The 24,994-nt window shown below is 40.7% G+C and overlaps 1 protein-coding gene across 3 annotated transcripts in view; it reads left to right on the top strand.

Annotated features, from left to right (window-relative positions):
• acap3a (ArfGAP with coiled-coil, ankyrin repeat and PH domains 3a) overlaps positions 1–24,994 on the top strand; it is a 61,258-nt gene that overhangs the window by 26,979 nt on the left and 9,285 nt on the right. For all 3 annotated transcript variants that reach the window (XM_067526419.1, XM_067526417.1, XM_067526418.1), the window contains exons 2-17: positions 966–1,023; positions 2,559–2,678; positions 3,314–3,367; positions 11,200–11,258; positions 11,617–11,800; positions 12,492–12,536; positions 12,649–12,744; positions 13,120–13,194; positions 15,104–15,115; positions 18,909–19,021; positions 20,461–20,512; positions 20,824–20,924; positions 21,574–21,685; positions 22,830–23,038; positions 24,180–24,249; positions 24,855–24,949. In XM_067526419.1, the coding sequence (XP_067382520.1) occupies positions 966–1,023; positions 2,559–2,678; positions 3,314–3,367; positions 11,200–11,258; positions 11,617–11,800; positions 12,492–12,536; positions 12,649–12,744; positions 13,120–13,194; positions 15,104–15,115; positions 18,909–19,021; positions 20,461–20,512; positions 20,824–20,924; positions 21,574–21,685; positions 22,830–23,038; positions 24,180–24,249; positions 24,855–24,949 (1,455 nt within the window). The remainder of the gene's footprint in view (positions 1–965; positions 1,024–2,558; positions 2,679–3,313; positions 3,368–11,199; positions 11,259–11,616; positions 11,801–12,491; positions 12,537–12,648; positions 12,745–13,119; positions 13,195–15,103; positions 15,116–18,908; positions 19,022–20,460; positions 20,513–20,823; positions 20,925–21,573; positions 21,686–22,829; positions 23,039–24,179; positions 24,250–24,854; positions 24,950–24,994) is intronic.

Here is a 24,994-nt window from a genome sequence, read left to right as displayed (position 1 = left end):
CTCATTGACTTTTTGATGTGGTATGACTGGTCACGGTTGAAATAAAATTGAAAGTTTAGTTAGCCACCATGACTGAAGTTGCTGTACCGGTTAGAGGCCTTCAACAAACATTCATCTTCCCGTGAGTGGAAGTAACAGCAAATGAGGTAAATTTCCTATATGTAACATGTTCTGAGCAGTCAGGCATGCTACAAATTATGAAATACTCTTGACAACCATAAGGGATTTGGAACTTGAGTTAAACTTGGGACCAGAACTTGACTTGGATCCTAGCCCAAAGACTTGTGAGCAAGTTTGGCCTCTCCGAAAAGCCTTTCAAAGGGAATGTCTCAGACTCTCTGACTTACATTTCATGTCTTTGGGCTGATGCTAGTGTGGCCAAACTTAGGAAGATAAAGGATACAGAGCTATGATTATGTGATGAGGCTTTTATTACAGATCATATTTACACTCAAGTAAATCAATAAGAACCCACTTTGCTACAAAGAGTAGATAATTATAAAAAGGAAAACGTCAAATGACATCATTTGCGGGGGACTTTATCTAGCTGTAAGCCTCTGGGTGTAGATCACACTTCTCCCAGTGGTCCAGGCTCCAGATGCGGTTGTGGTGTTGACAGTGGATAGGTGGATTGGGGATTGCGGGATGAGCCAGACAGGCACATTCCCCACACTGTGTAGAGACCTTGTCTGTCACTTTGTTTTGACTGAGCTAAACTATTCCCAGAACAGCATCATGCTCACTTAAAACACACCCAAACTCTGGTCTCTTGCTGGTAGAACATGTCTGGCTGTGGCTCCACAAAAGTCCATCTGTCACTCGGAGATTTATGAAGAATCCTCATGCTTTCTCAGAACGTGGGGAAGCATTTGTTTCAGTAGTACAGTGTACATTAACGCATTACCACAAATGCACTAACTGCTTTTCTCTTCTTTTCTGTTTTTTTTTCTTCTTCTTTTTTTCAGGGCAAATATTGATGAGGTGGAGACGGAGGTTGTGGAGATCGAGGCAAAACTTGATAAGGTAAAACAAATCAAGTCAGAATTGATTGGTATGTCGCTCTCAATGTGTTAAAACCTTAAAACATGACAGTCACACTTTCTGCTACACCGTTCCACTGGTGTCCAAGCTGGAAATTGTATCATCTCTCCAAGGCCACACAGTTTTCTGGCTTACTGCACACTGTGTTAGCAGCAAAAGCATTACAAACTCTTATTTGAGGGAAGGCGGGACTGACTGTCCATCCGGTGATAATTGTAAGTGGTGGGACTGAGCAGTGGAAATGCTGTTGTTGAGCTTCTCTATAAGATAATCCTGCAAAACCTGTAAGGACCCAAGTGATCGAAAAACTGCATTAGAAGAACGGGAGTATCAGCTTGGTCATCATCATTATCTAAATTTAAACTTTGTTCACCAAACCTTTTTGTCTGTCTCATCATCATCAGGTTGGTTCTTGTAATCACGTGACTACTGTCAGCTCTCTGACAGCAGTCAGCTGAGATCCGGTGACAACAGCCTTTTTTTTTTTTTTTTTTTTTTTTTTGTTCAAATATAATGAATTAAAAAATTAAAGTGGCCAGTGAGTGTATAGTATAATGAATGTATCACTTTGTGTAATCACATCACGTAATGTGCATGCTTCATTGTAGCTTTGAGCTTGTTAGTAATCTATTCTTTACCACTTTGTTCAACACGCTGCTGCATGTACTGCATTGTCTTTGTCTTATACAAGCTTTTACTCTCCGATTGTGTTGTATGAAGAAATACCAAAACCCAGGCCAGTGAAGTGTTATATGTCATGCAAAGCGAGACTTCTTTTTTCTCTTTCGGCTTCTCCTGTTTCACTCAGGGCTGCCAAAGCAGATTGTGTGGTAAACACAGATTTCGTATAGGTTTTTCCCCACATGCCCTTCTTGACACAACCCTCCCCAGGTTTATCAGGATTGGCATCAGCTTTTAGGTGCCCTGGCTTGCACAACCTCGACGAGGCTTGAGGTCGGGCATTTTGAGGGTTCATTGTCTTGCCCAGACACATTCAACACACAGCCTGGGCCGGGGGGGAAGTCGGGCAACAAACCACCGACCCTGTGACCAACTTGTGACCACTCGACCAACTAACCCCCTGCTGATAGAGAATGCTGTTGATCATCTTTCCTTAAAATGTTCAACTTTAGATATAATAAGAACAGCTTACCATCATGCCTGGTTAGCAGCTGGGAGGGTGCTGAAAAGCAGAAAGCCTGGCGAAAGAACAGAGTGAAAAAAATTAAACAAAGTTTCCTCTCATGGAAGTAGAAGCTAAACAAAGCAGGCTTCATGGCAAAGATCAAAAATTTTGCTGACAGTTGCAGAGTAAATGTACATTGTGGCCTACTCACTGTGTTACAGTATGCTGTTAAGATACACAAACCAGACATGCTTAATTATCAGTGTCTGTGATGCCGAGTGGTATCAGACACCAACATATGGAGCCCACCTGAGATGTCATTCCCTACTGTGTGTGTTAGCAGAAGTTACACCTCAGCTCTCCTCTGCAAATGTGTCTGTTTTCTCCACAGCTGGTGAAGCTATGCAGTGGGATGATTGAAGCAGGCAAGGTGTATGTCAGCGCCAACAAGCTCTTTGTCAACGGCATCCGGGACCTTTCCCAGCAGTGCAAGAAGGATGAGATGATCTCGGTGAGGTTCTGATGAGCCTCCGTTTAAGTGGCCTCCGTTTGAACCATTGTACTCTAGACCTTTATTGTGGCTTTATTGCCTTCATTTGTCATATTTTTATCAGTCAGTTAATGGTCAGTGTCTCCAGGCATGGGGATTTTTTTTTTTAATCTCTGAGTGATGTGTGGGTTTCTGTGTGTGAATAATACTGATTACTAACAGATTACTAAGTTAGAAACGGGTCAGGTCTGGAATCATACCTCTGGCTCACCTCACAGCAACAGTGCCTTGGACTATTTTCATTGCTGCTGACTTAAAGTACTATTAAAAGCTTTCTTGGCCTCAGCTGTAGGACTAATTGTGAGTTTCTTATTAAAGGATGGCTCATATTTGTAGTTTCCATTGTAAAAAAAATAAATAAATAAAATAATTCCTTTTCCCGTACAAGGTTCAAGGGGGAAAAATTCTCCAGTTCACATGACACTGACCAGATTTGACTTAGATTTACCATTGTGGATCTTTTCATTTGCTTTCATTCAGAATTCCCATAAATTTGGGGTTTAGGTTGTGACAGCGTATATTTTCCTCTTTTAACCCCAAATGCAAATATAGCCGCTGTGATGAGAATATTTCTATTTGTGTTATTGTCTTTGTAGCTGTGCCTGGAAAAGTGCGGAGAGAGCCTCCAGGAGATCATCAACTACCACATGGTAAGTCAGCCTGCTCTCCACACTGACCTCATACAGTATGTCCACAGTAGTGGGAGGGGGACCCACCAACACAATCATCGTATCCCACTGTGAAGTGTTAGTAACTTTTCATTTAAGGCCTCGTTGAGGTTCAGTGTTTCCCTTTTTAATATGATACAGAGGATGGATAGATGGATCACTACATAGATTACTCCTATACATACATACAAATACATAATTTTTTTATTTAATTAAATTTTCTTTATATTGTGGTATAGGCCAATACATTTAAAGTGGGTTAATGCTACTTATATATGTGGGAACATAACATAATTTTTCAAAACTGTTCTATAATGCATAAGTAATACACTTACAGTACAGAGTAAAGTAAAGGCCATTTGTGGAATTTTCTGTTTTCAACAGCACTTATCCAAAGGTATGTTTGTAGTTTCCCCTTGCAAAATTTCAGATAATCACAACCCTACATAATATTAACATTAAGGTAATATTTTGTTTTGACTTTCAACTTGGCGTTGAAGCATTTCCCTGTTCCATTTCTTCACCCTTACATCAAACAGGGCTTATGCTTTATTGGCCTGGTGTTTTCCTCTCTCCACCTTCAAGGCTTCTGACCCCCCTGCCCCTATCCTGTCCCTCTGAGGCCCTTTGATATCCATTAGCTTGAACCCATGGTGTGCTTGACAGAGTTGTAAAAGTGTGTGTGTGTGTGTGTGTGTGTGTGTGTGTGTCTAGGGATCACATTCCTTTCTGAAGCTGCAACAAATATGTGTAATCACAAATCGGGCACATTGACTCCCAGTCTGTTGGTTAGAGTGAAAGGTCAGCGGTGTAAAAGGAAGGTTAATGGCTCAAGTCATTTGAGCAGGCGTTGATGAGCTTTAGCTGTTGGCCAGTAGTAACCGTCTAGAAACAACGACATGTCACAGAGGCCTTAACATATGGTCAGACATGTACAGTGTGAACTATTGATGGGACAAGGGAGTGCTCCTATCTGATATCTATGACGTGTGTGTGTGTGTGTGTGTGTGATATTTTGTCATGCTCTAGTGCTAACTGACAGTTTGCAGATGTGCTGAAAAAAGCATGTGCAAAGATGATAGACCTACACGAAAGCAATACTCAAATAAAAGTACAATTACTTGCCTTAAGGAAATGCTCCACTACAAATACATTTGGAGTATTGATTACAATGCTCTTTATTTATTTAAAATAGGAAAGTGCAAGTACTCACTAATTTATTTTAAAAACAAATAAATCTGAGGCTGTTCATAAGATGTGTAATATGTACAGGTCTACTCCAGATGCTGTATGTTAGAGCAACATTTAAAAACACTTAAATATAGTAATAATATATATAGTAATCTTAAAATGTTTTGTAACATATCATAGTGACTTGGTGCAGAACACTGAACCTGAGGAGACTCATTAACGGGAACTCACTGAAAATTATCACCACTTGTCAAAATGCTAAAATTCTCTTTTTATTAAATTAATTTTTTAGCTTATTGCTTTGGGTTTCTCAGCCCACAGCTTTACAGTTTTGTTTCCCTCTCACATCTCTTATCTCTGCATTATTTTTGGCTGCATTTGATGTCAGATATTGTTTTCAGACCCGAGTGACCAACAAATCTAAGATGAGTCTTTTCTAATGTAGAGCTATTGCTATAAATAGTGCAAGCGACTCATCCAGTGTTTTTCACAGTGCTAAAACCCATTAAGAAAAATAGCAAGAAAAAAAACCCAGCTGTGCATGCTGTTAAATCTAAATCTGACTTTCGTTCTCGAAGCATACTGAAGAATAGAATAAATATTCTGAAACATTTGTAAAAGGTCCCACAACAATAAAAATTGGACTCTCAGGTTAGGCTTTTCATACAGAAGCAGTGTCAAAATCTCTTTTCTCTTTGAAAATGTGTAAAGCAGCAGATTTGAATCCTCGTAATACAAAATGAATATTGACTCATGAATGCTAAACTTGAGAGGTGTCGATACATCATAACAGTATCATTTTTAAGGCTGTGGATTGTGGAGTTTCATTGGACGGCATTATATGGTTCCTTTGGTTTTTTTGCTGGCCCTCTGTGATCTTGGTAGTTTAAGTCCTTCTCTTTTGCAGCTCCACTGGTCCATCAGGGTTTCTGTCACGCTGTCACACTCCCCGTTTGTCGGCTTCGGTGTGTCACACTTTAGTGGCCATAAAGAATAGGGGGCTTGGCCTGTAATCAGCTGGCCTCTTCCGACTGTAAGCTCAAATGGGCCTCCAGTCCATGCGAGCCAAGTGTCTGTCTGGACATATGATTGGCTCTCAGTGGTTTTCTTTGTCGCTTAGATGTAAAAGCAGAACCAAGCACGAGCCACTTTTAAGCGCAGAGTGAGGCTGAAGCGACGTGAGGATTTGCCCTGGGATGAAAGATTCCACAAAAATGATTTCCAGTGATGTGTCCATTAAAAGCTAAGACGAGTGCCTGATATTAAAGATTTTTAGCTGAAGCATTAACATTTTCAGTGGACATCATTCACATGTTCATATATTAATAAGGAAAGACACCATGTGCAGTTAACTGTGTGGCTTCCCTGTAGCTGAGGGACTCCAGCAGTGCTCCAATGAATAAGAAATGATGGTTATATCTGCAACTTGTGACGGATGTCCCTCTGTGTGCATGCTTTGCAATGCAGCTGCCACTGTGCTTTACCCCACACGGCAGACATTGAAGAATCTGAAATGGGGCTGTTACAAATGGGAGCACTGAGCGCCAGTGGATGCTCGGATGCCTTTTTACAATGTGTAAAATAAACACAAACAGCACATATGTTTCAGCGTATAGATGTGACGTGTGAGCCGAGACAAGCCAGCGTGCAGAGTTTTTGGCTCCAGCTTCCCTCTATTTCCTGATAGCTTGGCTTTCTCACCAGTCCAACACCGCTCGACGGAACAAAACAGGCTCTGTGTGTGTGTGTGAATGTCAAACACGAGCCAAGTTCAGCTCATTTTTACTTTTCAGCTCTAAGCCCTTTGCCTTTTTCCCCCGTCCAGAGATTTCACAATAGGTTTTCTTTTTCTAGATGGGCAGAAAGCATCGGCAGAATCAGGCCGGCATTTTAACAGTCTTTCTTTAATTCAAGGATGGAACTCCGTGCTGTATGAATACTCGATAAATTATTGACTTATGTTTGATTCTCAGAACATCCATTAGAAATGAGGAGGGATGCAGAGAACAACATTTGAGCTGCTAAGCCTTGAACAGTAAAGGATTATCCTGTATATAGGGGGGTGAGGAGATTTAAAGTAGACAGATGGGGACCAAACATATGAGTGGAAGAAATGAGCCATAATTACATATTATCTGCAAATACATTGTCAGCTTGATCCAGTACATTGATTGATTTGAATCCCTTTGAATTATTACAGTGTCCTCACGTGGACGCTGACGCTGGTGTCTTGGTTATATTTGGAAAGCGGAAAACAAAGCAAGACACAGTAGGAAGGTGTTTTTTTTGTTGTTGTTGTTTTTTTTCCTTCTTCTTTTCATCTGCAACTCCATCCTGTCTCTAGAACATAAGAATACGTGAAAATGTTTCTCCACAGGCAGCACAGAATATTTTGGCCTCATTCATTTTAAATATGGTGGCCAAACCATTAGAACGGCCTCTTCTTATAATGCACTTCAGTACGACTCCACTTTCCACTGTGACAATCCTGATTAGAGAAACCAGGTTTCCACTTTACATGACAGTTACCAGGTCAATGCAAACACGCTGACAGTGACCTACCTCATTTACACCTTAGTGTAAAACTCTGCTGGTTAGGAGACCAAGGTTTAATTTTCCCCCTGTTATTCGTTTCAAAAGTACATTAGGCTACATTCACATTACAAGCCTTAATGCTTATTTAGGTTTTTTGTCAGATCCAAACTTTTATGTTGATGATTCCCAATTATGTCAGTTAGTGTCATGTCCTTTGAAAACACCTTTGAGGCCCCGAACTGTCACACATGAGCAAATCTAACTAAAATGTTAGTCATGTGCTTAACAATCTTGTGTCTGCGAAAAATTGTTTCAAATTGGACAATTTCCTCAAGAACGGTTTGTTTACATGCGTTTCAGAAGCTTTACCTCATACTATGTCTAACAAATGTGACACTTCCTCATCTCCTCCGTCCCTCTTGTTGCTCTCCTGTTTATTTTTTGCCAGAGTGTAAGATGGCGACATGCACATTTACACAGCGATGAGGCGCTAAAAGAAATCTAATGCATTCTGATCTGACTGTTGAGTGGATAAGACTTGGGTCAAAGACCACATGTAAAGGTGCCTGAGTTTGAAAAAAATCCAAAAGGGTTTGTTCTAACCTCCAAATCACTTCAGAATGTAATGTAAACTTGGGGTTAGACTTCACTATAAACTTTTGAACCATGAAATTCTACAATGTCGTTCCAGTTATCTGGTTATTTTTAGTTATCACTAAAAAGAAGACCTCAGCTTTTAAGTCCAAATATTTTTGCTTTGTCGGCCAGATCTGACCCATGGGCTTTCTTGAAGGCTCAAGAATCCGCTTGTTTGTGACCAGAGAGTCACAAATCGAAATGTCTAAATTCCACAGTCACTCTCAAAAGTCCACCACCAAAGCTGCTTGCTGGCAGCAGCAGCAGACCAACGCGGGTCGTTTAACCTCCGTTGTTAACGTCTACACCGCTTTTCAACAACATTTTCTTGACTTAACAAGCGCTGCTTAAAGCAAATTGTGTTTATTCCTGTGCACTGATAATTGCTCGAGTGTGTCTGTATATCAGGTGTGTGTCTCAACATGCTTAACATATCATCTGCACAGTAGTCCATTGTGTTTGTACTGATCTCATTCCTGAGATCTAAAATTAAGTCAATAAAGATGTTCCAGATAGTCTTTATTTACTTACACACGTTGGACAGTGTTTTCGCATTCCAGCTCCATTGCGTATGTTGACCCGTGTGTGAAATATCAGAATAAAGTGTTATGATAGGCAGTCATAGCTGAGAAGATTTCAATTCAGAGTGGGATATCATTCATAATTTGATTTTTATTGCCATAATAGGAGCCCCGTGGGCCTGCATGAACACAGGTTGAGCTTGCATAATAGTATTAAGCATGCTTTTATGCAGAAGTTAGGACAACAACATACTGTACAAGTACTTTTAGAGTTATTCCTGAGAGGCGACCTCTCTTTTTGAAGGAGGACTCTGATCACAATCACACCAATAGGGCCTTTTCAAACTCTAAGCCACAAACACTTCCAGCTGTTTGAAGGAGGGTTTGAAGAAATGTGTCTTCCTGATTTTGATGTTATTCCACGTGTTTCTGATAGGAACGCTATTGAAAACACTGTACTTTTCTTTTTCTTTCGCAATAGGGAGTTCAGCAGTAGCAATTGTCCATTAGCCATTGTTGTTCCTACCAGAGAAGATGAAAGTGAAATGTCCTGCCCCCTGTTGGATACGTAATATATCACATCTGCTATGCAAACATTTTGTCCCGACCCAAATCAATTCTGCCTTTCCCGGGGATGGACCCAGCGACCTTGTGATTACAACTTACCTTATCCCTGCTTGATGATGATTTTAAATTATTTGATCTTTGACTGACGCTTTTTTAACGCCGCCATCTTGGTCCAACTTTTTCTGCACTGGTTTAATGGCTCTGATTGGTGAATTAGCATCACCATGTGTTGAGCTTGATAGTGTACATTTCAGTGTTTCCCACATATAGAATAAGCTTAGGTGACCTGCCCAAATATATATTACCAGCTGTCACCCATTTTTTTTTTTTATATCAGAAAATTATGATCAGCGAACCAGAGGACAGTTGTCCCTCGCTCTACTGCACCAACAAGCTACTTACATCAGCCAGACCAGGCGTCAGTAATGTTCCCCCATGATTTAACTTAGAGACGGGACATTTCAAAAATGCTGTCAGTGTGTTTGCTCTCTGCACATTGGTGAGGAAACAGAGTTCTTACTGCTTTTAACCAAAGATTATCTATATGGGGTAACGGGTATCACTCTCGTCTGACTGTGTCAAAAGATTGTCTGCATGAGGTAAACGGTCTCACTCTGTTACACCGCTAAACAATCTGAGTTGATTGAGTGACTCTGTTGTCCCAAACCCTCTTTCGAGTGAGACCTCTTCTTTAGTAAGACAAGTTTCAATGCTTGACCCTAGCAGCTTTGCCACCAATACTCACTCGGTGTAAAAGATCATGGACGTGCACTTGTGGACTTCCTGCCACCTAAACTTAAACGGGAGTGTTTATGGCTGCTGCATACCACTGCTTTAGTGATTTGGTTTTGAGTCGTCACAGGTTTGTGAGAGCCCTCGATGGCACATGCAACCAGGGAACACAGATTGGCCACACAAGCCCAATGAGACTCGGGTCACTTGCAGTCAACAAGGGAGGCCTCTGAACACGATTCTTTGGAAGAGGTTATTAAAAGCAGTTCATTTATCAGACTACAAATTCTCTCAGCTGTTCGTGTCCTACTCTTGTTGTAATAGGTAACTGCTGCTTTATCTGAGGAGTTTTTTTGTTGGTTGATAACATACAGTAAAGTGGAGTTTTTCTGATGTGATGACGATGCCACAAAGTGACGAACAGGATCCAAGGATTTCTTTGTTGTTCCACTTTCACACAGACATTTAGAACCAGTGACTTTATAGAGCAAAAAAAAACTGAGCTTTAACCAACCATCCAAACAAAAACAGGCCTCTCAGAGGTGGTGGCAGCAGTCCAGTAACACTGACCGCTTCGACTCTTGTTTTAATTAAACGCATCTATTTTTATGCTCGTCAGTGCCTGCGTCTGTACAGTGGCAACAAAGGAAGTGTCTTGATCAGCGTCTGTAATCCACAAACTGCTGTCTATCTCATCCAGATGGGATTATAATCCAGAAACTTTACCTAACCCTGCTGTTCTGGCTCAGTTGTGGTGTCGACACATGGACTCTTTGTCTGAGTGGGTTTGACATCTGCATTGGATGCAGACTCTGCAATGTCACATTGAACCAAACGCCTCCTCTCCTCCCGCTTACTCACTTCCTCCCTCCCTCTCTCACCAAGTGACCTATTTAGCAGCAGCAGCAGCAGCAGCACGACGGCATGAGCAGTTACAGAGGATGTGCTCAGTGAGTGAAAGAGAGGAGGAGGGAACGGGAATTTAAAACAGCCAACGGAAAGCAGTGTGTTGTTGTGTTAGAGAGGCAGAGTCTGAGACTTCCATTCCATTTTCCTTTTCTATCTGTTCCAACAGGTATTAATGGCTGATTTGCAACATTTGAATCTGTGCTGGGTAAAACAATGTGTACTTTGTCTCCCTCTGTTGGTCAAAGTATTTTGCAGGTGGTTTAACCAGCACGTGTACGTCCTTCCAAAAGTCTTGACATGAAAAATTGCACAATCCAGTGCAATATGTAATTCTGCAATGGTTGTCTTAACTAATCTGTCAACTGTGTTACCTGTAAAACGTAAGAAAATGGTGAAAAACATCAATGCCAGCCTAAATTATGTTCTTAGTTCCATGTTTTTGTTAAAAACTGGAGAAAACCCCAAATGTTGGAGCTGCTGAAACAATGAGATGTTTTTTTTTACCTGTAAATGTAAAGTCAGTACCTGTTGTTTTTGAATGTGAACTGACTTAAATAATAAAAAAAAATATTTTTCTGTTGATTTGACTGATCAATTCAGCTCTAAATGTGATATAGTTTTTTATATTTATGAGGCATATTAAACCTGTGCTCAGGCCTTTCAGAGCCAGGTGTACGAAGTTTTTATGTTTTGAAAAATCCCATTCTGTTTAATCTGTTTCAGATACTGTTTGATCAAGCTCAGAGGTCTGTGAAGCAGCAGTTGCACAACTTTGTGAAAGAGTGAGTAAACCTCCAGCTTACGGTGTATGACTCAGGTGTCCCCTGCAGAAGTTTAGATGTATAAAAAATTCACTACATGTAGAAAAAAAAAAGCCAAGTCCACAACCTTTAAAGAGCAGACACAGCCTTGTTTACCCCTGAAAACCTTTCTGGTGTTTTAAAATATTAAACAGGGTACAGCCTTTTTGGAGCCCAGGTATTTTACCGCAGACATATCTTGTACAACTGAGCTAAAGTCGGTTAGTGTAACCTCAGTGACTCTAAATACCCCAAATCTGTAATTCTCTTATCTCTTTATTTCATGTTCTGATCCTGTGTAAAGAGGTTCACTGAAATCTTGCTCCTCTGTTTCTGTCAGGGATGTTCGGAAGTTCAAGGAGACCAAGAAACACTTTGATAGGGTGCGTGAGGACATGGAAATAGCGCAGGTGAAGAATGCTCAGGCGCCGAGGAACAAGCCTCACGAGGTCGAAGAAGCCACCAGCACACTCAGCATCACCCGCAAGTGCTTCAGACACCTCGCTCTGGACTATGTCCTACAGGTCAGAGCAATGACTCCAATCTTCTTCTATCTGTTGTTTAGTACACAGGGGTAACGATACGTCAGCTCATATGCATGTGAACTAAACCATCTCTACCTATAACAGAGCTCCCGTCTGTCCCATCTACTCAATTTGCCAAAATGTCAGACTTGATATTCTACTTAAGCAACCACTCGCATGAGACTCCGAATCAATGCACTCTGGCCAGTTTCACACAATTTCACGCTATGTCCATATGCGGCGTGGGTTTATTTTTCCGACAACTTGTAACCTTCTGCTCACCACTGCCTGGGGTAACAGGGAGACTAACTCATTGTGATGGCCATGTCCTCTTTCCATTCGTGGCGTTGTCTGCTGCCAGCAGTCTCTCACTGCTCTCATGTATGTGACCCTTTTGAGTCTCAACTAAAAGAGTCTTAAGGCAGAAAAGGTCAAAGAATGTGGAGAGATGCGCTGTAGTGTCAGTGACTTCTTATTTGTAGTACAACGTGTTATTTAGGTTTGGTAATTGGTAAAGATATGCGAATGCGGTAATTCCTCCTCATGAGACATATTGTGGTTTACAAATGGTGTTACAGTAAAAGAGAGAACATTATTGTCCAGCAGAGGGAGCTATCTCAACGGGCGGGATATGTCAAACCTATTGTGTCATGCTATGACAATATTCTTTTACATTGTTTTCCCCCTGCAGATCAACGTTCTCCAGGCCAAGAAGAAATTTGAGATCCTTGATGCAGTAAGCAGACACACAAACACGTGCATTCGTTAGCAGAGTGAGAAATCAGACTTGTTACCGCACCTAGTTTTCTAAAAAAAAAAAAATAAACTTCTCCTTCTCTCCCTGTCAGATGCTGTCCTTCATGCACGCCCAGTACTCACTGTTCAAGCAAGGCTACAACCTACTGGATGGGCTCGACCCATATATGAAGAAACTGGCTGCGGAGGTGAGCAGAGCATCTTGACCTCCTCCGGAGCAGCTGAGCTTGGTCATTTTGTCAGGCACTCTGTCTCAACTGTGATTGGTTTTTCCCTTTTTTTTTTTTTTTTTTTTTTTTTTTGAGCTACTGATAAAGGCCAGCTGCATAATTTGTCCTTTACATTACTAGGATTAAAACACTGACTTCTGCAGGGAAACTGAATTGATGCCTCATTAGCAAGCACTGACCTAATGTGTCACTGGAGGAGTAGTCTGTGTGTGCAAGTGGAAACTGTTGCTGCTCTGAATCCCTGCAGCCTTTACTACTGACATACTCTATATGTTAGATTAGATGCACCTCAGAGTCTGAATTGTTGTTTTTCCTGTGTGTGTGAACTTTCAGCTGGATCAGCTGGTGATTGATTCAGCCATGGAAAAGAGGGAAATGGAGCACAAACATTCAACAATTCAGCAGAGGGTAAGCACCTCCTATTTTTATTGACCCAACATAAATGAGTACCTACACCAAACTATTAAACTATTTTTAAAAAAAAAGGCTTAAAACAATTAACTCCGATCTTCAGAAACTGCCCTTTAAAGTCCACCCAACTGTCCAATGAGTTAAATAAAATCCTGTGTGTTAAAAGGTCTTAAAAAGTCTCTTTAGTTTAGAGACCATGTGGACATTTGTGCCAGATGTAATGAAACTCTCTCCAGGTCTTTCTGACATGCAGAGTTAATGATGATGAGACAACCTTTGACCATCAAAAAGGAATCAATTATGCTTAAGTGCAAGTGGGTGCTTCTGCCAAGTTTTAAAAAAACAATTCTCTCAAGGCATTTCTGAGATATCACATTCACAAGAATGAGATGGCTGTGAGCTCACTGTGATCTTGAGCTTTTACCTCTGATCCTCAAACTAATCAGCTCACGTTTGAGTCCAAATGGATACTTGTACGACTATTGAAGTAATTACCCAAAGGTGTTTCTGGGAGATCTCATTCACCAGAGCAGGACAGACAGGGGCACAATGCAGACACACTCTTACGTTGCTGCTGTGGAGGCCTAAAAGTGGCCACACGCAGATCAAAAGACGCTCTAATGAGCATCAGTGGGAAGGGCGACAACGTTTACTTGTGAAGAGCCTATACATGCACCTTACTCCCTGAGAAAAGCTTGCATAAACCCTTTCTCTCATTGTTTGCCTGGGATGAAGATTCAGGCACTTTTGTAAGAGTTGAAAATATGCACATGCACTTTGATACTGAAGACTGTTCCTTTTGTTCACACTGATACTGTGAAGCTAAGAGGGCGCGAATGTGGTCACATCTCACCTCCAAGATCCAGTCTGTCACTTGGACCCGTGCATCTGCTATGACTGAGCAGGGATTAGACCAGCTGAGAAGTGTTTGATTAATCTGCCTAACAAAGTGCAGACATTTGACTAGCTGTTAAAATCAGGTGGGATTAAGTGTTTTTAAGATGTATTAATCCCACCGTTGTCTGCTGTCAGCAAACAACATGGCTACAGTATGTGCTAATACATAGGCAGGACTGTGGACCCACATTTTCTACTTTTCTAGAGGCCCAAATGTTCTTTGAGCCTCTAGAAAATGTGGGTCCTGAGTTTTTTTGTGCTTTTTTCCCCAAAATTCTGACTTTTATTCTGAGAAAAAAAGTCAGACTTTATGCCATTCAGTGCCGTCTACAGTGGTTAGAATGAGTCGCCTGCATATAGTTTGTTTAGTTAAAATGCTCATTTAAAAGCGATATGGGAAGAAATGAAAGAAAGAGAAAAGGATCCCCACCTTGGGAAATCAAGTCAAAATAATGAATTAATATTAATATTAATATTATTAATGTGCGATCAAAATTTTTTTTTTTCATTTATTCCTGGGAAATTAGGCTCTATCACTAAAAATGGCTCCGTCTTTAATAATTCTGACTGAATTTCAACTGCGCTGTGTCTGGCTCCTCTGTATCCCAGGATCAGTGACCATCTGCCAGGCTGCTCCCTCCAGGTGCTCTCGTCTGTGCTGTGTATAGAACCTCAGGGTAGGGCTGGGTCACACAAAGGGGCCGGTTATTGATCTGTTTGTTGCTAGACACCATACATTACCGGAGACGGGGTTGTAAAATGTACAAGCTCACAAGTTAAAGCCATGTTGAAATTTGCATGAAAATATTGTGATGGTATAGTAGGTAGGTGACTTTTTTTTTTTTTTTTTGGTTCACGAACAGCTTCATTGCTGGAAAAGAGGATAATCAGAGGTGCACTGAACCTGAAAGATTATTGTATTATCCCTGTTTAAACCAGCATGCTTTTGCTGATTCTAATGCTTTGTTCTCTTATTTTCTATGTTTCCGATCCTGCCGTTTCTTCCCAGACCCTCATGCAGGTGAGTGCTCCTTTTTTTTTATTTTTACTTGAAACACATTTAGTTTAGTTCTTTGTGAGGTTGCACTTTAATTCTTATTGTTAGCACAGAACACTAGCGAACCCCTTTCTACTTCTTCAGCTCCAGTCAGACTCCATAAGCCTTCAGGGGAAGCTTAAGTGCATCTTGGATGATTTTAACAATATGGTATATGTTGTTATTTGTTTCTCCTTCCTCTTTAAAGATACTGTTTTTTTATTGCATCTACTATTTTTCATTACAAGCTTTTTTTCAGTTTTTTTTTTTCAGTTTTATATTTATATGAAACGCTTGCACTGTAAATGGATTACAAAACAAAAACAATGGACAACAAATCCTTCGAGGGGTCAGATCTGGTGTATGAGTTGGCCAAGCCATCACTGAGAGTTTTCCAGCACCTACTTTCTTCTCTAGATCATTTTTACACAACCAGGAAAAATGCTTGGGGTCATTGTCTTGATGAAAAATGAAGTTACCCCCAATCAGTTGTTTGCCCAGAGGGCATCATAGAGTGATTGAGTATGACTTTGAGACAGATCACCCACCCACTCCTCCATTTCCAAAGCATCCTCAGAACATCACGTTTCCACCTCCATGCCCCACTGATGGTGTTTAACAGGCATCCATCATCTTTTCATGAGCTCTGCATCTGACGCGTGTTCTTCGCTTGGCTTTGACTTTGATTTTGACTCGTCAGTCTACACGACTTAGTTCCAGTCCTCTGAAGTCCACCGTTTCTTCGTCTTGTCCCACTGCAACCTTCTCTTCCAACCTTACTAAAGGTTTTTTCCCTAGCATCTCTGCCAATGACGCCAGCTGTCCCAAGTTTTCTACGTACAGTTTAATGTTGGTAGATCATTCCCACTGACCTTAACTGACAACACGCTGTGCCTGCGAGGTCCTATGTTGTCATCGCCTGCTTGGTTTTTAGACAAATAGCTTGCTTTTGTCACATTTATTCTTCTACACAGGCCAGTTCAGTCCTGGTCTTAGGTAATTGGATCAAGGCCAAAGACTAATCATGGTCACTTGTATTTTTACTTTTAATTATTTTAATATATCCTCAGCCTCAACCCCTTTTTTTAAATTTGACCACAGCTCATTCGAAAACCCCTTTTTTCCTAGAGAAATGTGTTCAGCGGGGGATTTTCTCCACTGTAGCTTGTGACCTGTGTGAACGTTTGTATCTGATGGCTTTCGTAAAATCTCTTTGTATTTTGAGACAATAACTTGAGGTTGTCTGATCACTGCAGTCAGGGCCCTTTGTTGTGTTGCTGTGGCAGTGTCCTTCACGCTGGAACTTGGAAACCGCACTTCACAGCAGGCTGAGTAATCAGTGTTAGCAGCAGGGTTCGCCATGTGGTGTCACAGCTCAGCAGCATTGCTTTAAGGCCAAACGACATATAAGAACGCAGCAGCAGGTGAATGAGGCATCTGGACATGTTGTCTGCATCATTTTTATTGTCTCCGTTCTTCTCCTCAACAATTTATGAAACATTTGTAAGTCTCCATTTCCCTGTTTGTTCAATAATTCACTGATGTTCAGCTTCTGTCCGTGTGACGCTGCGTCATTAAACATAGATGATCTTTTAGATTTTATGGCACCAGACAGTGCAGATCTTGTTCGTGGTTGCATTTCGTGTTCGTGATGAGATTTATTCAAAACCCAAAGACATCTGAGAGCTGAAGCTGGTAAGATGAGTTGACTTGATTTCTTCCAGATTCGAAAGTTGCATTGCAGGGATTTTGGGTAGTGAGCAGAGCTGCTGCTGGTGGAGACGGTGCTGTAAATCTAACCCTCACTAGCGTCGCCTTTGTCCGGTGATCTTGGCTGCCTGCCAGATTCCCACTTGGTCAACGTGAGACCGATACTCATGCTTTCTTCGGCAGAGGAAGTATGTTTTAGGGAGTAAACCCAGACTCTGAAGTGTCAAAGCAGCCTGGTTGTGTTTGGGTCGAGAACGACTACAGTACCGTGTAGTGTAGTCCACCATTATTCCACATCACCCTGCCATAGATACATTGGCAGCTGTATGGTAATTAGTCCTAATCCTGCGGCTCACGGGGCAGCAGGCAGGTGGCTGTGGAGGGCAACGCACGTCAGTGTTGGAATTAAACAGCGCGGTGCAGCGACACAATGCGCTGTGAGAGCTCCAGCCTTCAGACAGTGAATGTAGACATGCTTCTGTTCTAAGAGCTGTGGTTTGAGCGTTTTTTTATTTCCTGGTGTTGGAATGCACTAAACATCTGAAAATGAAGATCTTTTGCCACTGGGACCGCAGTTTGGTGGGTAGATTTTCAGCATATTTTTGCATTTTTACTGTACTTGTCATATAATTATTAACTTATATACATAGTTAATTTCTAATCTGAAACTTAAACATATCGTGACGTTTTCTATCATGTGTTTTTTTGCTATAAACTGAACTGGAAATGTTTAAAGAAAACTGTTCTCTACCCTCTGTGGGAAATCTAAACTGTCACGTTTTTACAATTTGTCTTATTCATCTGGCTAAATGGTTAAATGAAAAAACAAACTGATGATGAGAATATTATATTAATTATTATAATGGTATTAAGTAATCAAGTGCCAAATTGGGACTGATTATTGCCTCTCCATCTAACCAATCTAATGTTAAGTTATTAAAACCCTTTTTTTTTTTTTTGCTTCTTCTAATTTGGTACTTGTGGTTTCTGACACCAGTCACTGATGCCTTCATAGTTCTAGGTGTTTGAGATCAGTCTCAAATTAAGTTTTCCTTTATGTTTGGTTATTACAACCCATGGTTTTTGCATATACAAGTGTTGTTTGATGCTGTTGAAGGTTGACGGCAGATGGTGTGTAACTAACAAACTCAGTGCTCACTGTGTGTGGGGAATTCAGCCTTTACTTCACGCGTGTACATTTTAAAATGGCGAGAGAAGTTTGCTGATCTATTATTGAAACCTGCAATGACTAGTTAAGTGTGTGCTAGGAGCTGCCGTGAGTACACATCTTCTCTTATTAAACAAGAGTCAAGGAAGGTTGATCTTTATTTGGGTTGCTGCACCAGACACTTTTATATATTCATGAGCTGAGTGCTTTTTTTTTTTATTTTTTATGACTGATCCATCTCTGCAGCCTAAAGGGACTCCGGTGGGAAAACTGTCCTTGCTCTTTACTCAGGGCAAATGCATGGAAAGTTAAAATTCAGTTTTGGAGAAGTTAATCTTCTGCTTTTTACATTACTTCTGAAATGTGTGTTAACTGTGTCGGAATGTATGTTTTCATATTTCTCCTCCTCAAATATCAAAATACCTAAAATGATTGTTCTGCCTCCTAAAACCTTGACTCTGTCTTGAACCCCTCGTGCCTTTGCACTGCTCTCTGCTGGCTTGAATTAAAGTGCTAGATGTCATGCTGGAAGCCCTGAAAGGTCAAAAGGGTCATTTCACATGAATCGCACACGGTTTATGTAATAGTTTGCGTCACACTCGCATCATGACATGGCCGTGTGACACAGGAAGGACAGGATGCAACATGGACCCACACGTGAGGTTTCCACATGATTGCACAATTTATGATTTAGTTGGTTTATGGACTGTATGTACAGTGGAGTGCATGCTGAAAGCTACTACTGCTGATAGTCCAGGCATAGGGACACACGCAGCCACATCACTACAGAAAAGGACAAACGTTTCATTTCCTGTCAAAACCACATCCCGCCAGCTGTCTGCCAGTCACTCTATGGCAGCCACAGTTAATTTACTTGCATCTCTATCTCCTCTGCTTCAGGACTTCGCCTATGATGACTCTAAGGTGGAGTTCAATGTGGATGCTCCTAATGGCGTGGTGATGGAGGGATACCTGTTCAAGAGAGCCAGCAATGCCTTTAAGACGTGGAACAGGTAACAAACGGGACAAAAAAAATCTCAAAATCCCACTAGTGCACAAAGTAATTTATTGTTAGAATTAATAGCGGTAGTATTAGACCTAGTTTATAGTGTGTATACTAGATATAATTGCATCACACACAAATGTTTTTAACATGTTTTTTTTTTTTTTTTTTTTTAATAAGCAGCCCGTACATTGTTTTAAGCTTCATTTCATGGTGTTTTTTGCATTTCTTCATGTCTGCTCAAGTTGAATTTAATTTGTGTTTGTTTGGTGAATATGTGGATTGTAGATTGAATTAATACACAACTAATATGTACTTCATACACAATATGATTAAGATATCCATACTTTGTACTAATTGTATAAAAATATAGTGATATAGTACTATAAGTATAATGTCCAAATCCAGTTTTTCTGCTGCTGATGAAATCGAGATGTTGAAACTCTTCTGGCTGCAACATTGTGTCTCAATCTTTGGGTATTTGTAGACAGGCTACAGAGACACTTTACCAACACCTTCCTTACAAACTGATTCTCTTAGTGAAGCTGAACCTGTGTGTCATTTTAGCCAGTAACTAACAAGAAGAAGGCAGTAGCTGAATGTTTCCCACACTGACCATCGCTGATAATAACTAGGCTCTTCATCGTGTGGTAACTGCTGGTCCATCTAACCCGCACATCTTGCTGCAAGCACTTCAGCAGCATGTTTATGTCAATCTGAATGTTCTCCTGACAAACACAGGCCTGTAGCAATATTTCTTGTGTCAGTATCTGTGATACTGCACTGAGAAAGAAGACCTGCCTGATTAACTGCACCCGTACTTAATATTCCTTATTTTTTCACTATTGGTATGTTGTACTGTTGCTCTAAAAATACCATTAGATGGCAAAAAACATTTATGACCACAGAAATGTTCAGGCCACAGCTGTCCCACCTCTCCTACAGTCTTCCGCAAATCAATAGCCTGTACTTATATACAAATCATATGCAGTATCCTAGCAGTCGGCTATTTCCTCTCCTCTTGTTGCCAGTGGATCTCTCATATTTGTGTGTAGATTATGTTCAGAAAGTTTTGTGATGAGGCTGTCAGTGTGTGTGTGGGAGGAGTCCAGGAACCCTAGAGAACCTAGGTCGGTCATCTCTCAGAAACGTTTATTTTGGCTGATATTGGTCCTTTGAAATATGCCTGGCTCATCACCAATACCTGTACTTATTTTCAGATCGGGACATTTCTAATTATAAAATTAACTAAGTAGTAAAAGCAACGCAGTATTATATTTCTAAAAATGTACAGTATACTGTTCTTCATGTAGGATATTGTTTCACCTGGAGCAAACCCCATCTCCATAAGTGCTTTTAACCGTCCTTTATCTCCGGTATCCACAGTGGTTCTTGCCAGCCCTTTAGGATTAAAACAATATCTATGTCTCTGTCTCTGTCTCTGTCTAGACGGTGGTTTTCTATACAGAACAGTCAGCTGGTCTATCAGAAGAAGCTCAAGGCAAGTCCATATATCTTCTGGGTAATGCAGGCTTTAAGAGGTTAAGTGCATTGTCACTCACCAGCAGTGTGTTTACGAATCAAAAGATCTGTGCTGATGTCTTTTAATCTGGACCTGACATTGATCCGATGCCAGTGTGATTTTCAAGTCGTCTCCGATTCTCTGTTTGACATCAGTGTGTATGGTCATTTCATCTATGGACCATAAGTCCTGGGAAACAATTGTTATCAAGGAGAAACAGCTGACTTATATTTTTGTTGGTGCTGTTGATGAGAAGAAGGAGAAATGAGAAGTTGTCTGTGTGTAAGCAGGATTCTCTGACTGTGGTGGTAGAAGACCTCCGGCTGTGCTCTGTCAAACCGTGTGAAGACATCGAGAGGAGGTTCTGCTTTGAGGTTGTCTCACCGTCTAAGTAAGACATCCTCTCATTGCTGCAATGCACAACATCATACTCCATACTCCACAGAGGATGAACCCCAATGACTATGGTCCCTGACTTTTTAAATCTAGTGCTTCCAGCATGTAAATGTGACATTAAAGTACAGGTTAAAAAAAACATGGGCAACAAGTGGAAAAAACAAAAATTTAAGGGACAAGAAAAAAAAGGATGTAATGTAGTATAAAGAAATGCAGGTGCATTCATTAACAGGGCACGTGGATCTGACTTTAGACTCACGAGATGTAAACAACAAGAAAGACATTTGCCAGTAGGCACAACTGTGAAGTAGATAACTTTGCATTTTGATCATTTTGCTACAGTAATTCACCCAAAAACATTTTTCTAACATGCCAACTAAGCACTTTCCTTTACCAAATGGCCCATAGGCCACTACATTTACTTATACCCATAATACATTTTGTCTAACTACATCATCAGGTCAATGAACATGCTATTATGGATTCAAGATTTTAAAGCTAAAAACAGGAAATGGACCTTTATTAATGAATCTCCTGCACATCATAGATCTGATTTCCACATAGAAATGAATGCATGGTTTCATCCCATTAACTACTAAATCAATGCATATGAATTGGTAAAAGTACTCTGGTTTGTTTAACAGGAGCTGTATGCTTCAGGCTGAATCTGAGAAGCTAAGACAAGCGTGGATTCAAGCGGTTCAAGCCAGCATTGCTTCAGCCTACAGAGAAATCCCAGATACCTACTATATAGAGGTAAACCACAATTCTTGCTCATAAAACCCCAAGTACTGTAATGAAGTACAGTTTTACTTTACTTCAGTATTTTCATCTTGTGCTATTTTATATACTTTATCTATTTTATACTTCACTGCAATTTAGAAGGAAATGCTACAAAACAGCTGGAGTCACTAGTCCCTTTTTGAGGGATATACTGTGTTTTGCACGCAACGTGTACAGTGATGAGCCATAACTATATGACCACCTGTGCGATTTAATGCAATCCAATTTAATGTTTTGGCCATTTGGCTATTTAAAATGAACAAGAGGGTCAAAACTTTAGAACCACCTTTTCTTATAATGCACTCCAGGACTCCACTTCCCAATTTGACCATAATAATAAGCGCAGTATAAGTATAATATTTCTGACAGTTTCAACCTACAAACTAAGACATTATAACCTTGTAAAATGACAGAGCTGCTGTATTGGATTGCATTATATTGCACAGGTGGTCATAATGTTATGGTTGATTGTTGCATGATCATTTTATGTTACAGATTTAAACATCAGTATATAAAACAATCAGCATTTTGTAACTTAAACAATAGTCTCAATCGAGCCAGTGGCACTGAAGAAAAGGCAGGAGGCAGAGCTGGAGGTAGCAGAGCTTAAGATGTTGAGGTTCTCTTTGGGAGTGACGAGGATGGACAGGATCAGGAATGAGGACATCAGAGGGACAGCTCATGTTAGATGTTTTGGAGAGGTGAAAGTCAGAGAGGCCAGATTGAGGTGGTTTGGACATGTTCAGAGGAGAAACTGTGAATATATCAGTAGAAGGATGCTGAGGTTGGAGCTGCCAGGCAGGAGGTCTAGAGGAAGAGCAAAGAGGACATTTATGGATGTAGTGAGAGAGGACATGAAGTTAGTTGGTGTGAGAGAAGAGGATGCAGAGGAGAGAGTTAGATGACACACATGATCGGTGAAAGGCAACAGCCGAAAGAAAAAGAAGAAGCTTAATTATAATGTTAAATTATTTCAAATGCACTTTGAGGAGCAGACTTGACTCCAAAATAATAAACCCCAACTACCTTGTACCACGAAACAGACGTGGACATTAGAGGCAGGATGTAGCATTTCACGATCCTAAAGAGCTGCTTTTTTTTGTGTGTTCACATTTAGCATCTGGATAGAACTGCCTCCCCATCCACAAGCAGTATTGATTCAGCCAGTGAGCCACGGGAGCGCGGCACCCGAGGGGAAACCATCCTACAGCGGATCCAGTGTCTGCCGGGGAATGAGCAGTGCTGCGACTGCGGCCAGTCAGACCCTCGCTGGGCCTCCATCAACCTGGGCATCCTGTTGTGTATAGAGTGTTCCGGCATCCACAGGTAGCATTTAGGGATTTTTATTTTTTTTGCATACTTAAGACAAATATGATTCCATGATCTGCTGCTCTGCTACATTTCAGAGAGAAAGATCATAGTTTTGTTCTTCTACATTTATCCTGTTGCTCAAGTTTTGACGTAATCTTTTTAGTTTTAAACATTTCTTCAGGTGTGAGATCCTAAATCAGCGGAGTGAATATAAAAGTCTTTACTTTTAAAAAAAGTACTTGAGCACAGAGAAACTTTCCCATTTAGGAAAAGAATGTGAAAAAAGATTACGTAACAATAAAAAAGGAGAAGAGAAAGCAGGGAGATTTTGAATGAAGGATCTGAATACGTCTTCCTCAACACCAAGTGCTGTGCGGCCACTGGCTCAAAAAAACAGGAAGGGGTGAAACATGTGACTGTGCTTCTCAAGGCACTGGTGTCACGTTCAGCTGCATTCACTGCTGAAGGGATTAAGGGCAGTGTGTTGCTCACTGGATCAGTCTGGCTCTGATTGAGAGTTTTCATTGAGGGGAGGAAGTGAGAAGCTAAAGACGGCTGCAGAGCTGAGGTGCACACGTTGAATAGTTTAATTCAGTGTTCAGTCCTGTTGAATGAAGGCATCCCACTGCAGACAAGCGCCATCCAGATCAGTGCACCACGCTCGAGCTCTGTTACATCACACTGTTGCAAGTCGATGTTCAAACTTCCGTTGGGGGAAAAACCTCCCTGGGGACTTCTGCGTTAAGTTTAAATGCAATTTTCACCGCTTATGTAATCATACAGCTCGGCCCTGTGTGTCCTCCCACCTGTTCAGTATTCGTGTTCCACTTTTTGGACGTCTTCTCACTGTGAGTTCAGACGTTGCCTTTCGCTAAAATGCAGAAAAAAAACAAGTTATCTTTTTTCCCTTTCTAATGTCCCACTGTTGCCGGGATACCAGAAAGCTTAATTCGAGGAACTTGGTGATTTGCATCACATTAGTAGTGGCTTCTCTCATCTCCCAGAGGATAACACTCTTGTGATTCAAACCAGGTCACCACACAGTGAATAGAAGGAGTTTCTTCAATAAAACTGCCTGTTTCCTGTTGTGTTGAAGTCCACGGCCTCAGAATATAAACAGCACAATTCTTAAAATTGAAATATCTTTTTGTTGCAGGAGTCTTGGAGTTCACTGTTCAAAGGTTCGCTCACTCACACTGGACTCTTGGGAACCTGAATTATTAAAGGTACAGTATAGCTTGTCTCACCAGTATCCTGATGAATAAGGAGAAAGAGGCAGTTCTTTCTATTGTGGAGTCCTTATGCAATGGTTAATGCAGTAAAGGAATTTGTTTTGGCATTTTGTGGAAAACTAGTCATTGTTTTCTTTATGACGGTTGTATGATAAGAGCAATACGACTCTCATATATTTGTCTGACAACTATTAAGCTACGGTCAGGAAACGGGTATCTCGGCTTTGTAAATGTTAACTTAAAAACTTAAAACTAGATACAGCGTGTTAATTAGTGAGCTTCAGATTTGCTGAGAGACAGATTTTCCTTTAGACAGAGACAACCTGTTTACTCTTTTTGTCTTTAATACCTTCCACTTCCACACAGATGAGACTATCACATGTTACATACATTCACCAATGCTGCAGACTGTACTGAATCTAGAAGCTTTGGAATTTGTCGTTTTGAATTTCATAAAACTATGTTTCAGTCTTTTTTTTTTTTTTTTTGCATTTCATTCTGCATTTGTGTTATCTGTCTTCTTAAATAAGTTTCCCATGGAAAAAATAGCCTAAAAGTCGTGTGGTCGTTAAATGTCACCTTGCTTGTCTTACTTGTAGTTAATGTGTGAACTTGGAAACAGTGTCATCAACCACATCTATGAAGGCTCATACAAAGAACAGGGTCTAAAGAAGCCATTGCCATCCAGTCCAAGGTAGGAATTCATAAAAAAAATACCGCAAAATTACACAAATATGAT

The sequence above is a fragment of the Channa argus genome, chromosome 13 (genome assembly GCF_033026475.1).
Source record: "Channa argus isolate prfri chromosome 13, Channa argus male v1.0, whole genome shotgun sequence".
Classification (NCBI taxonomy): domain Eukaryota; kingdom Metazoa; phylum Chordata; class Actinopteri; order Anabantiformes; family Channidae; genus Channa; species Channa argus.
This window is presented reverse-complemented; position numbering and strand designations above follow the sequence as displayed.